We start from the raw sequence: 14,356 nt of genomic DNA on the forward strand, positions 1-14,356 counted from the left end.
CTGCAGAGCAGCTACAGGATGCACCCATCCAATTGCAGTCTCTCTTTCTTTTTTTCTTTGCTTTTGTTTGTTTGTTTGTTTGAGTCAGGGTTTCTCTGTGTAGCCCTGGCTGTCCTGGAGCTCACTCTGTAGACCAGGCTAGCCTCAAACTCACTGTGTAGCCAAGTTTAGCCTTGAACTTCTGACCCTCCTGGCTTCTTGTTGCTGGGATAGAACTCAAGTTTGTTTTGAGACAGGGTCTTCCTATGTTGCCTGAGCTATCCTGGAAGTCATGGCCATCCTCCTGCCTCAGCCTCCTGAGTGTAGGGGGTTAGATAATGCACTACAACACCCTGGGCCATCATGGAAAAGCATCAGTCAAATGTTCAGCTGGTCCTTGGCACTCTGTTACTCACAGATCACCTCTGCCTCAGTTTCACCCAGTGAAGGAAGGGTTGCAGGTGAATCCTGACCATGGCAGAATGGAACAGGCCTGTCTGCCAAGGAGGCCTCAGACTCGCCCCAGTGCTGAGTCATCTTGGTGTCCGGGGCCTCGCTGAGATGGGAGAAGGGTCTTAAGGAAGGACCAGCCAGTGTGGAGGCCCCAGGCCAGGGCTCTGTAAAGACATCCAAGAGGCCCGAGAGCTTCCAGGAGACACTCCCAAGATAGAGGACAGCAGGACTGGGCTGGCAGAGAGGACGAGGGGGAGACTTGTGGCCCAGTCCTGAAGCTTCCAGAACTCTGAGCCCTTCATCCCTGGGCAGCTGGGCAAAGGAAGTGTCCTGGTCATGCTGGGAGAGGGAGGAAAATCCCAGCCATTGTATTCAGACGTTGGTTATAAACACTGTTGAGAGTTGTGTCTTATCCAGAGCCTAAAGCACACAGAGTTGTCAAGATCCTCAAAGAATGTGGCAGGATAAAGGCTTCTGCGGTCAGAGACCGTGGACATGCAGCGTGGTCCCCCCACAGGCAGGGATGCTGAGTGGCCGTGAGCAGCGCTGATGCCCAGGTACACTTTATAGAGTAGAGGGGCGTGAGGACACTGCACAGGGAGAGACCCAGACACAAAGGCCACAGAGTGGAAGTGGGTACCTGGGTGTCAGGGGCAGGAGGAGGGCGGGGTGACGGTTCATGCCGACAGTGTTTGCTTTCGGGGGGTGGAATGCTCTGGAAGTAGACAGAGGTGTGCAACTGTATGTGAGCTGAGATTTATATGCAGAACTTCCAAAAAAAATTTAAAGAAAAGCATCCGGCAGTGGTGATGCACGCCTTTAATCCCGGCAGAGGCAGGCGAATCTCAAATGGATCTCCCTGAGTTCGAAGCCAGCCTGGTCTACGTATGGAGTTCCAGGACAGCCAAGGATACACAGAGAAACCCTCTTGGGGAAAAAAAAAGGGGGTTAAAATGTATTTTTATGTGCCCATGTATGCTCCACAGGTGTGCGGGTGATCTCAGAGGCCCGAAGAAAGCACCAGGTTTCTTGCAGACTTTTGGACCTCCACATGAATGCTGGGAACCGAACCCCCAGGTCCTCTGAAAGAGCAGCCAGTGCGGACGGTGATGGTCCATGTCTTTAATCTCAGCACACAGGAGGCAGAGGCAGGCAGGTCTGAGTTTGAGGCCAGCCTGGTCTACAGAGCAAGTTTAAGACAGTCAAGGCTACACAAAGAAACCCAGTCCCTGAAAAATAAAATAAGGGGCTGGAGAGACAGCTCAGCTGTTAAGAGCACCGACAGCTCTTCAGAGGACCCAGGCTCAATTTCCAGCACCCACATGGCAGCTCACAACTGTCTGTAACTCCAGAATCTGACACCTTCATGCAGACATCCATGCAGGCAAAACACCAGTGCACATAGAAAGAGAGAACAAAAAGAAGAGCGGGCCAGCGCTCTTAACCCCTGAACGCTGGGGTGAAATGTGCGCGCCCTGAGTCTGGCGAGAGAAAGCCCTTTTAAGAACTCCTTGCGGAGAGTGGGCACCCACTGGAGGACTCGGCTTCCTTCTTTCGTTCCTGCCAAGCTGGCAGCAATTCCCCAGGGTCTTCAAGGTCCCTGTGTCCCCAGATGGCTTTTCTGGGCTCCCCCCTCACCTGGGGGCAGGGGCTGCTGACTCAAATCTGATCCACATTTTCTTATCACCAAAGAGGAAAATAGCTTGCGTTCCCACAGCAGGTGCGAGCCTTTAAAAAGCCTCCCCTGGCTGAATAGGTGGCGTGGTGGTCGCAGCACTGAGGGGCGAGGCAAACGGATTGCTTCATGTGGGGCCAGCCTGGCCTACATGAGCTCCTACCTCAAAAAAAAAAAAAAAAAAAAAAAAAATTAAAGCCAAAACTGGTTCCATCTTCCAGGCATGCACACCACGGGGTCCTGGAGCCCAGGGGCGAAGCTGGGTGTCAGACCCAGACGACAGTCTTTCTCTGCCTGCCGTACCCCAAAGGGAGTGACTGTAGGGAGGGTCTAGGCTGGGGCTAGGGCCAGGCCAGGCCCTTCCTGAATGTCTTCGTTCCTGGGGGCCACCCCGCCTGGCGCCGGTCCCAGGTGGGGCCCTGTGGACTTTGGAGCCCTGGGGAACCGGCAGGGGGCCTAGGCTGCTACAGCCTGGGGGACAAAGGTTTTCTCAGGGGCCCCACACATGTGTACACACAGACACACACACATAGAGCAGTCTTTTTTTTGTTGTTTTTTTTTTTAAACAGCCGGGGACAGCCAGGGCCCCTTGGCTCTGAGGACACCGCCCTGGGCCCCTGTGGGAATGGCCCTGGCTGCCCAGGTGTGGTCAGAACAGAAACCTTCGGATGGATGTGACCGTGGACAGCTGGGCCCCATGGCCAGCCAGGTCTGGGCGGGGTTGGGGTGGGTGGGGGGTGGATGACTGAGGCCTGTCATTCCAGCTATCAGGAGGCAGAAGCAGGAGGAATGCCAGGAGTTCTAGGCTAGACACTCTCTCCTCAACAAACAAACAGAAAACCCACAAAAACAGCCAAAAGGTTCCCATAAAGGAAAAACAAAACCCACAAATAAACGGACCAAAAAAGGTCTCCCTGGAGGGGACAGAGGGACGGCGGACAGTGTGAGCCGCAGAGGATTGTGGCGCGGGAGACGCAGTCTCCCTACGGAGAAGGAACTGTTTGGATGGCTGTGGAGGGAAAGGGAGGAAAGGCAGCCTGCACTCAGTAAGTGCCTGCTGTATGCCCCCGTCCTGGGGTTCATGCTCCTACAACCTAAAGCCATTTTGCAGAAAAGTGAAGAGATGGGGAGGGGGCCGTACCGCAGGGCGTGAACATCCCCTGCAAGGTCTGAGAAACCCTCATCTTTAATGAGCATTTATTAGGTAACTGCAGTGTGCTGTCTAATTCCATACAAGAAAAACAGGCCAAAGCCTCTCTCCGTGCTGGGCCTCTGACTAGACGGGGAGCCTAGACCCTGTCCCCTGGAGCCGGCTCTCCAGGGGGAGACACTCCCCGAGTAGGGCCAGGGCTCTCACAGCAGTCTTTGTGGTCCACCCTTCCCCCACAGGCAGCTGGGGGATGCTGTGGGTGTCCCATTTATGGCTTTAATTGATGTCCTGTCGCTGTAGGCATCCCAGCAGGCTCTGCCGCTGCCTGGTTCCTCAGTGTCTCCTATTAGAATGGGCATCAGTGCGGCAGCTACTCTGTGGGCTGAGCCTCCGTTTCCCCTCCCCAAAGGCTTTGAAGCTGAAGACAGAACTGTCCTTTGGGGTGATGACACGGGGTCTCATGCGGCCTGGGCTGGCTTTGAACTCCCAACCGTTCCTCCCACTCCTGAGTGCCAGAATGGCAGGTGTGCATCACCAAGACGCCTGGTTTACGGGGTTCTGGGGGTGGAACCCACAGCCTTGCGAGTGCTGCGTGAGCGCCCCGCCCGCTGAGCCACACCCTCAAACGGTTGCACTTTTGTCTTGAGCTTTTCCTCCTTCTCCTCCTCTTTCTTTTTTCTTGTTTTTCTGGGACAGGGTTCCTCTGTGTAGCCTTGGCTGTCCTGCACTCGCTATGTAGACCAGGTTGGCCTCAGACTCCGTAGATCTGCCTGCCTCTGCCTCCCGAGTGCTGGGATCAAAGGTGTACGCCACTACCACCTGCCTTGCTTTTCCATGAAGATGGGGAAACTGAGGAAGGAGGCTCTGATGGTGTCTGTGGAGGGGGCTAAGCCCGGGAGGGCAGAACCCATCTGTCCCGTGGAGACTGTCCCGTGTCCAGGAAAGGGTTTGGGGGTCTGTACAGGACCCGCCAGCTCCCCCAGGGGAGGGCTCTTTCTGCCTCACAGTGTCTAGGGCTCCGGCCTATCTCCCGTTGTCTGGTCGTCGTGCCTGCTCCTCCCCGCCCAGGTGCCCCTGGAGGGCATCAGATGGCAGTACAAAGCCATCTGGTTTGGTGGTTGCTGGGCACGGGGACACACCGTGGATGGTGCTCTCTCAGGCTCCTCACCAACGAAGGAGGACTCCAGCTGGCCCCGGTGCTTGTGTGTGGCACCCAGAGTCCCGTGCTGGGTGGCCCCTGGTACCTGCCAGGCCCCACACCCCTCAGGCAGCCTGGAGAGGGAGAGTGGGCCTCCCTGGACTTAGGAATGTGGGCTGGCCAGTCTGGTGCCGGCTGGCCCGGGGTGGGGCAGGTGCAGACAGAGCTGGGCAGCTGGGCAGCTGACAGCCGTGCCACCCAGGGCAGAGACCTAGGCTTCTGCCTCCTTTCCAGGATGGCGCCTGTCCCGTCCTTGGCCTCCATTGAACAGATGGAGAAACTGAGTTGGGGGCAGGGGCGTGTTGGAAGGATGGTCTGGGGATGCCTGCTCTGAGGCTCCCACCAAGCCTTTGGAGACTAAATGATGGATTATGCAGACCTAGGTGTAATTGGTGGTTTCAAGGCCCCCCACAGTCCAGCCAGCTGCATTCCTGGAGGTTAATTTGGAGCCTGGTATTCAGCTGAGCATTCTAATTATCCCCGCCCCACTTCCCCCTGCTCAGCCAGTGAGTCCCAGAGGCACCCAGGGCACAGTCCTGGGACAGCAGTATCCACATCACACCAGTGCCACCAGCCACAGGCTGGGTGGGCTGAAGGTCACTTAGTCCCTCTACACGGAGACAAGAGAGGCGACCCCAGGTGCTCACGAGACAGGCAGCTGTGTGGATGGACTGAAGGACTCTCTCTGTCGCTGTGCCTCAGTTTCCTTGTAGAATAATGCCCAGAGGGAATAAGGCCCTGGGGTCGGTGGGAAGGACCCTTCCTGGGGGCATTGGCTAGCGAGCCCTGGATGTGGTGAAGAAGGTCAGCGTTGTCCGAAGCTTAAGCTTGGGGTGTGTGGGGTTGCCGGGTCCCTGCTGCTGCCCTACCACCCGGCATCATTGTCTCCTCCACCCCAGTGGGGACAGTACCTCCCACCCGCTGACCACCCCGCTCTGCCTGCAGCTCTATGAACTGGACGCCGACCCCAAGAGGAAAGAGTTTCTGGATGACCTCTTCAGCTTCATGCAGAAGCGGGGTGAGCACCTCCCCGGGCAAAAGGGGGTCTCCCCCGAACTCTGTGACGGTCCCCAGCTCCACCTCTGGGGCCTCAGGTGGACTGGGTCATTACAATCCCGGTGTTCTAAGGGAGGAAACTGAGGTCCGAGCAGGAGCGCCCAGGCTTCAGACACACGGCAGGAAGGGGCGGAGGAGGGGACCTGAGGCCAGCCAGCAGCCAGCGCCATCACTGGGGCCCAGCTTCTGTAAACATGGGCCTACAGGCCTGCCCACCGGAAGACACAAGAGAAGGGGACACTGTGGCCTCCCGATCCTCTGGCCCAGCCCAGTGGCCTCCGAGTTAACCCCTCAGTGTCGGGGTGGGGCCTGCAGGCTCCTGTGGGTGTGGGGAAGTCCCCGTGCTATCCACAGAGCCCAGCCTTGTTCAGGCCAGCTCTGCTGCCCTCCGTGTGGCCGGAGAGATCTCCCCACCCTGTGTTATCACGCACCCCACCTGCCCGAGCCCCAGACTCAGCAGGGGGCCTCCAGCTGTCTCTCGGCCACAGAGCTGACCATCCTATTCACCACCCCCACCGTAACAGGTCAGCAAGGCCAGGGACCTCAGGGTTGCCGCCGACCACAAGGGCTCAGAAAGCCCAACTCTAACCCTGCCTCCCTCGTCGAGTCCAGGCTGCATACTCCTCTGTATCCCTCAGAACCCCATGTCACTGCCCCCTCTGGTACTTTGTTCTGAAGTCTCTGGAATTCAAACCACCATCCCTTTCCCTGTCAGTATAGCCTACTGCCCACGGGTCCCTTCTTTGGGAGAAAGAGATGACCTCCTGATCCCTTGTATCAGAAAGCAGAGACCTAGAAACATTTCAGAATTCCCTGGAGACGCGAAATCGGGGAGGTGTCCTGCCTGTTCCCCTGCTACCCCGCCACCCTTCCCTGTCCCATCCTCCATCGTGTCCCTCGACTTTATATAAACTTCCTCCTCAACTGGCTGAGACTGGCCTGCCCACCTCCTGGTTTCCCTCTAGGGCTGAGCTGCCTTGAACAGGGTGGCAGGTTTGAGATCCACCTCCCCGTGGCCACCGGGCTCCCCTTGAGTCACACCGGGTGGTTTTGCTACTTGGGTGAGGCAGGATGTGGCTAAGAGTAGGGAAAGGGTCTCCCAGTGCCGGCTTGCTGGGGTCATGGATCCCCAGTGACAGGGGAGCCCGATCACAGAGCCTCAGTTTCCCCATCAGTAAAGAGATGGGAGGTTTCCCCCATTAAGGGACAGGGGTGGTCCCGTATTTGTGGCTGGGGTTGAGACCCATCAGTCTTCTCTTTTGAGCACTTGCTGTATGCCAGGCTGAGTTGGAAGGGCCCTTCCTCAGCATGCTGACAGAGAAGGCCTCCTGAGCCTAGAATTTCTCAGACAGGAGTAGGGTGAGGCTGGGTTCTTAGCTGGGCCCAGAGCGCATACGCAAAAACTCTGGGAGTCTAGATGGGCAGAAAAGCGCAGGGCCCTGTCTGTAGCAGGCTTGGGAAATGGAGGTCCTGGGAGGTGAGGTTTTGAAGGATGAATAGGAGGCCAGGGGGGGTCACCAAGAGCAAAATGGGCGCTCCTGCTTCTTAAACTGCAAATCCTATCCTGCCCCGCTGGAGCTTGCCACACTCCAGGGATGGCTGAGGAGGGACACAGAGCCGAGGCAGGCCGGGCTCTGGGGATGGTTTGTGGTTGTTTGGCAGACCTGGAGTGGGAATAATCAGGGCCCTAGAGACTGCTGTGTGTCCCCAGGATGGCCTCTGGCCTCTATTCTAACTCCCTCTAGGGTCCTGATGTCTGTGTTGCTAGAGAGCATGGGCTTCTCTTGGGGAAACTGAGGCGAGCAGGGATGTTGCCTGAGGGTAATGCTACTACAGGAAGGTTTAGGGAGAGTATGTATTTGGCTGCCCAGAGAAAGTCCTGGTGTGGACTTGGGGGGTGACACTCAGCACCTTGCAAGGCTCAGGATAAGTGTGTGGGGGCCACAGTGCAGGGAGGCCCCATCCTCCCCCTGCTCCCCTCCTCCCCCTGCTCCTCTATCCTTCCCCCATCTTCCCCTTGCTCCCCTCCCCCATTTTCTCCCTGCTCCCCATCTTTCCCTACTCCTCTCCTCCCGCCGATCACCATCCTCCCCCTGGTCCCCATCCTCCTCCTGCTTTTCCATCCTTCCCCCATCCTCCCCATCTTCCCCCTACTCCCCATCCTCCTCCTGCTCCTCCATCCTTCCCCCATCCTCCCCATCTTCCCCCTGCTCCCCATCCTCCTCCTGCTTTTCCATCCTTCCCCCAACCTCCCCATGGTCCCCCTGTTCCACATCTTCCCCCTGCTCCTCGTCGTCCTCCTGCTCCCCATCCTCTCCCTGCTCCCCCTCCTCCCCTGGCTTCCCCACCCCTGCCACCCACAGTGGCTGCAGCAGTAGCTGCCCTCAGCAGCCCCTTCCTGGTGTCCCGCAGGCACGCCAGTGAACCGAATCCCCATCATGGCCAAGCAGGTCCTCGACCTGTTCATGTTGTATGTGCTGGTGACCGAGAAGGGCGGCCTGGTGGAGGTCATCAACAAGAAGCTGTGGCGCGAGATCACCAAGGGGCTGAACCTGCCTACCTCCATCACCAGTGCTGCCTTCACACTGCGGACACAGTGAGTGCCGGGCTGTACTTCCTCCTGAGATAGCCCATAACCTGTGTTCTGAAATAGCCTACCACCTTCCTTCTCAGGCTTCCATCTCTCTCCTGAGCTTGTGGCAGGGTGACTCCCCTGGTTACCTCCAGTGCAATTCTGTTTCCTGTCCACAGGTATATGAAGTATCTTTACCCCTACGAGTGTGAGAGGCGAGGCCTTAGCAGCCCCAATGAGCTCCAGGCTGCTATAGACAGCAACCGTCGCGAGGGCAGGCGCCAGAGCTTCGGGGGCTCTCTCTTTGCCTACTCGCCCGGCGGAGCCCACAGCATGCTGTCCTCACCCAAGCTTCCGGTGACTTCTTTGGGCCTCGCCGCCAGCACCAACGGCAGCTCTGTCACCCCAGCGCCCAAGATCAAGAAAGGTGAATCATTTAAAGGGAGGAGGTTATTCCCTTATTTCTCTGGGTAACTGTGATAAACCCAAGGTAGTACGAGAGAATTCTCCATTCATCCCTGTCTGTTTTCAAGGTAGGCATTACTAGTCACTCCCTGCTCTCCAGTCCCCTGCCTGCAGCAGGAGGGTGTCACCAATCTTCCTTCCCCAGCTCGTTTGCCTCTCCTGCCTGCAGCAGACATCACTAAGAGCATTCTGGTTTTCATGTCTACAGCGGGGCAGATGTTATTAACTGAGCACTGCACCCCCCCCTTTTCTTTTTCTTTTTCTTTTTCTTTAAGATTGATTTATTTCTTACGTATGCAGTACCCGGGCTGCGTGCCTACACAGCAGAAGAGGGCACCAGATCTCACTGTGGATGGTTATGAACCACGATGTGGTTGCTGAGAATTGAACTCAGGACCTCTAGAAGAGCAGACAGTGCCCTTAACCACTGAGCCGTCTCTCGAGCCCCCACTGCACCCCTTCCTAAATCCAGCGTTGCTAATAGTCAGTCTCTTGTGCGTTGCAGACATTACTAACTTGTCACTTCCGCTTCCTTCTAAACTCTGGAGACCTTTGCTCATACCAGACACGTGCTGTGCCGGTCATGACACTTGACCCTTGAACCCCCCTAAGTCTAATGCTGGGTACCCCTGAGCACTCATTAATCTTTTTTGAGGCTGGCTTTGGCGTCAGAGGTAGGAGTGGCCTGACTTTTGTGAAGCTGGCGGGAGGCGTCCTGCCTATGGCGTCCCCAGCAAGCATAAAGCCCAGGTCCAAGTGTTCCCCACTTGTGTAGACATCCCATCGGGCCGATGGGAGTCTTCTTGTCTGCTGAGGCCGTGCCTCAGTGGCTCTGGAGTTTGCCAAAGCCCTGGGTGCCATCCCAACACCACAGAAGCCTAGGTGGTGGCAAAGCCGGCTTCTCCCAGGTCCGTCCTGACCACCTCATCCCCCATCTGTCTAGAGGAAGACTCGGCCATCCCCATCACCGTCCCGGGCCGCCTGCCTGTGTCTTTGGCCGGCCACCCTGTTGTAGCCGCCCAGGCAGCTGCCGTGCAGGCAGCGGCAGCGGCGGCACAGGCGGCTGCTCTGGAGCAGCTCCGGGAGAAGCTGGAGTCCACGGAGCCTCCTGAGAAGAAGATCGCCCTGGTCGCGGATGAGCAGCAGCGTCTCATGCAGCGAGCCCTGCAGCAGAACTTCCTGGCCATGACGGCACAGCTGCCCATGAACATCCGGATCAACAGCCAAGGTACGGCGTCCCGTGTGCAGGGCAAAAGAAGTGCCTCGGAGCCCCTCCGCCTGATCAGCCCGGAAAGGGCAGCTACCCAGGAGGAAAGGAGGCATTTGGGGCTAGTGCACCCGTGTGGAAGCTCAGCCTGTCCAGCTGGGAATCTACATGCTAGCAGATTAGCATTTGTGTCGCGTGGGGCCCTTGGGGTCGCAGGTGGTGGGGCACACCTGCTATCCCGGTAGGAGGTTGAAGCAGGAAGATGCTGACTTCAGGGCCAGCCTGAGCTATGTTCATACCTGGTCATAAAAAGAATACATAAGTAAATGAAAGAACCCCAGCAGAGGACTGGCCTGACAGAGAGCAGACAGGGTGTTCCTCTGACCTGAACGGCGGTCCTCTGCCCCCACAGCCACTGAGAGCCGCCAGGACTCGGCCGGGAGTGTCGCCAGTGCCAACGGCAGCAATAGTATTAGCATGTCAGTGGAGATGAATGGGATCCTGTACACAGGTAAGGGTCCAGCGTGGGCTGGGCCGAGGCCTGCGGGGCCCTCAGCTTTCTTTTCCCTCAGAGCTGGGGGGAAGGGGACATGTGGAGGTCAGAGGACGGCTTGTGCCAGTCGGTTTTCTCCTGTCACCGTGCGTCCTGGTGATGCAGCTCAGGGCCAAGCACCATTGCCCGCTGAGCCATCTCGCTAGTCCTCTTCTTTCGAGATGGGGTCTTGCCAAGGCGCCCTGGCTGCCCCTGAACTCCCTCTGGATCCCGGGTTGCCAGCACACCTCTCGCCCTCCTGCCTCAGCCTCCCGGGTTTCTGGAGTCACAGGCCAGCCCTCACCTCCTGCCCTACTATTCAGCTGACAAGCCCCGTGACGAGTCCCTCCCTTTGTCTTTGTCTCAGGGGTGCTGTTTGCCCAGCCACCGCCCCCCGCACCACCCTCCGCCCCCAGCAAAGGTGGCATCAGCGGCATTGGTACCAACAACAGTGTGGGGAGCCGGACGGGAGCCAGTGGCGGGACCAGCAGTGGCAGCCAGGTGGGGCTGGCCGGGGTTTCTGCGCCCCCCACAACTTCTACCTCAAATAACTCCTTGCCTTAAAGGAAAACCAGTCACACTGCTGCCTACCCGCCGCGCCAGCGGGGACCACACAGCCACACGGGGGACCTGGGACGTCCTTAGAATCCCAGCGGGCTGGGCACATTCCCGAGGAGCCACACTGACGCCAAAAAGGAGAGGAAAAAAGTATATATATATACATACATACATCTATAGAGAGAGATAGATAGAGAAACAGATCAATAAATCAGGGCAAAGCAAAGAACACTTGAATCTCTCAGGTTTTGGAGACTCCGAGAGGGGCTTTGACAAAGGGCCACCAGGGCAACCTCCAAGTCGAAGGAGGCTGCCTTTCTAGAGGCTTCCGTGGGGCCCAGCTTGAGCAGCCCAGTTCAAGCTCGTCTGTTTACCTCATGAATCCCGGCACTCTGTGTTCTCATTTCTCTCATTTCTGATTCTTTTCTCTCTCTTTTTTTATTTTATTTTATTTTTTTTTAAATTTTTCCCCCCATTCCTTGGTCCTTAACCATGGTTCCTTTTGGGAAAACCAACCAAACTGGAGCCAAAAATCACTGTTTTGTTTTTATTCTCCTTGGAAGCTATGAATTTTTTTTTTTTTTTAAATAAGATCTCAACATTCAGATGCAATTTTTTTTTTAAGGATTTGAGGTTTCTGATTTTGTAAATATTCTATTTTATTCTTGAGGGTGGGGATTTTAGGAAGAGCCTATCTGTATATCTATATATTTGTGTTCATTCAGGGAAACAAACTTAAAACAAAAAAAAGAAAGCAAAAGAAGTAGTGAAATACCAGCCACGGTCCCCACCCCTGTTGTGCCAGGGCTTCTGCGGTGCCCTGCAGGGCCCCTGACTCAGCCAGCCCGTGCTGGCTCTCAGCAGTTTCCACAGTTCTCCATCAGGCTGGGCCCGGCCCACTCGCTCCGCCTTTCAGGGACCTGGATTGCTTACCCAGGACACAGATAGAAATGGGTAGGGAGCAGCATTTGGAGTACGGTGGCCTGGTGTGTCTCAGGGACGAAGGTGCTGGATTCTCTTTGCCTAGAGAGGCTCTTTCTGAAGAGACCAGCCGGGTGCACCAGGCCTAGCTCAGGGCAGGGATTTAGGCGAGTTATGCCCAGTGCCTGCTGTGTTCCCATCTCTCTTCCTGTGTTTGTCAATCCCCTTGCTGGGACAGCACCTGAATGTGACAGTAATCAACCAGAGGCTCAGGAAGGACCCTGGTCCTTGGTCTGGTGTTTCCATCCCATGGTCCAGCCAAACTGGGCATGGTGCCTGTCATCTCATCTCTTAGGTTGAGGCAGGAGGATCAGGGGTTAAAGGTCATCCTTGGCTACATACAGAGGTTGAGGCCAGCCTGGGCTACTTGAGACCCTGTCTCAAAGAAGCAAAATAAGACAAGGCTGGGGTGGTGGCACACACCTTTAATCCCAGGATTCTGTGAGTAGACCAGCCTGGTCTATATAGCAAATTCCAAGACTCCCAGGGCTACACAGAGGCCCTGGAGGGGGTGGGGGGGAGGAAGAGAGAGAGAGAGAGAGAGAGAGAACTTGCATTTCATTTTGGCTGGAGCCAGGAAAACAGAAATCCCTTAATCTTCTGCTGGACGGAGGGACCAGTCCTGGACTCTGCCTTGGTCAGAGGCAGCGCTAGGCTTTCTTGGGCTAGGACTGGTGTGCATGCTGGGAGTTGGGCCCCAGTGCTGAGCCCCTCTTTCCCGCCCTGCCCCCCTTCTCAGTCTAGGCTATGGGACTCAGACCCTCTTTCGTCCTGTCTCAGGGTTGTCATCGTGCCCCTTCCTATCCTTCCAGGAGGAGGGTATCACCCCACTTGGAGGGGAGGGGCATCTCCAGTTTTCCTTCTGGAAGCTTCTGCCTGCCCCATTTTGGGGCCACTGTCTTAGCCGCACAATCATTCCTGGCACGGGTTTTGAGGGGTTCTTGTCCCCTTATAAGTCTGTCCAAAGTTGACCTCCGTGGGTAAGTGGCTCAGGGAGACAGAGGCCTCTGTCCCTGGGGAGTCTCTGAGGAGGTCAGCGTGGTGGGCACATCCAAGGAACATTTCTTTCTACCTCAGGTCTTTCGATGCCAAAAAAGCAAAAAGCAAAAAAAAAACAAAAAAAACAAAAAACAAAAAAAACCAAAACAAAAAAAAACAAAAAACCCAACAACCCCCAGGCCACCCACTTCTCTGGTCACCTGCTCAATCCCACAGTGGGAACTTGGTGTCCTGGTGGCCACTAGTATCTGGGCTCTGTGAGTGGCCACAAAGCAGAGGGTCCTGACTCGGGGGCCTGGCCCACCACAGCTCTGTGATTGTACGGGGGGGGGTGTCCTGTGCTGGACACACTCCGCAGCCCTCCACGGTCCTCTCTGCACCCCAGCTGCCCCAGCCAGCCCTTGGCATTGGGCTCAGTTGGCACTCATTATGCAGATGGGACTGGGGACAGGGCTGGACTCTGTCTCTGTCCACCTGGCACCTCAGGGCTTGCATGGGCCAGGCAAGACCCCCCAGACTCAGGGCAAAGAGGGTGGAAGGGCAGGCACAGACTGCTTCTAGAACCTTCCTGGCAGCCCTTCTGCCGGCTGCCAGGCTGTGTGTCTGTCTGTCTGTCCATCTGGCTGCAGTGGGTGGGGTTGGGACCTGGGGGACAGCTAGGTTAGTGTTTTCTGAGTTATACATCCGTATAGTCTGTGGGTTTTTTGTGTGTGTGCCTTTTTTAGCATTTTTATACACTTCATTTTTTTTTCCACCCCCACATAATTTTGGCTTTTGTGGATTTAATTTTTCCCTCTGGGTAAATGTGAGCCGAGCTGTTTTATTAGGAACGTGAACTTTTCAGTTTCTTGGGGCGGGAGGGGCTTGTTGGACAGTGTGGTGGTTGCACACAAACTCAGGTAAAATTTAAAAAAAAAAAAAGAAAATAAGTGGATTTTAAAAGATTTTTTTTTAATTTAAAAAAGTTAAAAAAAAAAAAAGAAAAGAAAAACTGTTTTCTACCTCTGGTCAGGCCTCATGGTCAGTTCCGACCAGGCTGTGGCCTGCGGCCTGCGATGGTCACAGCTGGACGGAATATTCAGGAAAAGTCAGCAGACAACAGGGAGGCATGCGTGTGGGGGGGGTGGTTTTTGAAATTGAAAAAAAAAAAAAAAGCACTGAAAGTTTACATTTTATGACCTTATTGTGGATTGTATTTAAACCTCAGAAATATTTAACACGATTGTAACCCTGTAAATCTGCAAGATTAAAGAGTTGAGACACTTCTGTGAAAGAACAGCTCCTGGCTTTTGTTCTGATTTGGGGGGTGGGGCCCCGCGGGACGTGTTAGGAGTGGGTGTCTGGGGACGAGAGTGGCTGGTGAGACTTGAGGCACTGAGGCGGGGAGCATGTGAAGGCTCTTCCTCCCTGTTCTGTTTTCTTTTCACTTCGCGTCTGTGTGTGGTGGGTGCTTGGGTGCCAGGCTGTCCCTGTGGATATCGGGCAACTTTTGGAAGTTGGTCCTCTCCTTCCACCTTGGCTGACCTCAGGT

At 55.8% G+C, this 14,356-nt stretch overlaps 1 protein-coding gene across 2 annotated transcripts in view; it reads left to right on the forward strand.

The window, feature by feature from the left end:
* Arid3a (AT-rich interaction domain 3A) overlaps positions 1-14,103 on the forward strand; it is a 28,841-nt gene extending 14,738 nt beyond the window's left edge. For both annotated transcript variants that reach the window (XM_021641908.2, XM_021641907.2), the window contains exons 4-9: positions 5,401-5,473; positions 7,924-8,107; positions 8,263-8,510; positions 9,492-9,776; positions 10,168-10,266; positions 10,655-14,103. In XM_021641908.2, the coding sequence (XP_021497583.1) occupies positions 5,401-5,473; positions 7,924-8,107; positions 8,263-8,510; positions 9,492-9,776; positions 10,168-10,266; positions 10,655-10,851 (1,086 nt within the window). In that variant the 3' untranslated portion in view covers positions 10,852-14,103. The remainder of the gene's footprint in view (positions 1-5,400; positions 5,474-7,923; positions 8,108-8,262; positions 8,511-9,491; positions 9,777-10,167; positions 10,267-10,654) is intronic.
* The last annotated feature ends 253 nt before the right edge of the window (positions 14,104-14,356 follow it).

This window comes from Meriones unguiculatus, chromosome 17, assembly GCF_030254825.1.
Source record: "Meriones unguiculatus strain TT.TT164.6M chromosome 17, Bangor_MerUng_6.1, whole genome shotgun sequence".
Classification (NCBI taxonomy): Eukaryota; Metazoa; Chordata; class Mammalia; order Rodentia; family Muridae; genus Meriones; species Meriones unguiculatus.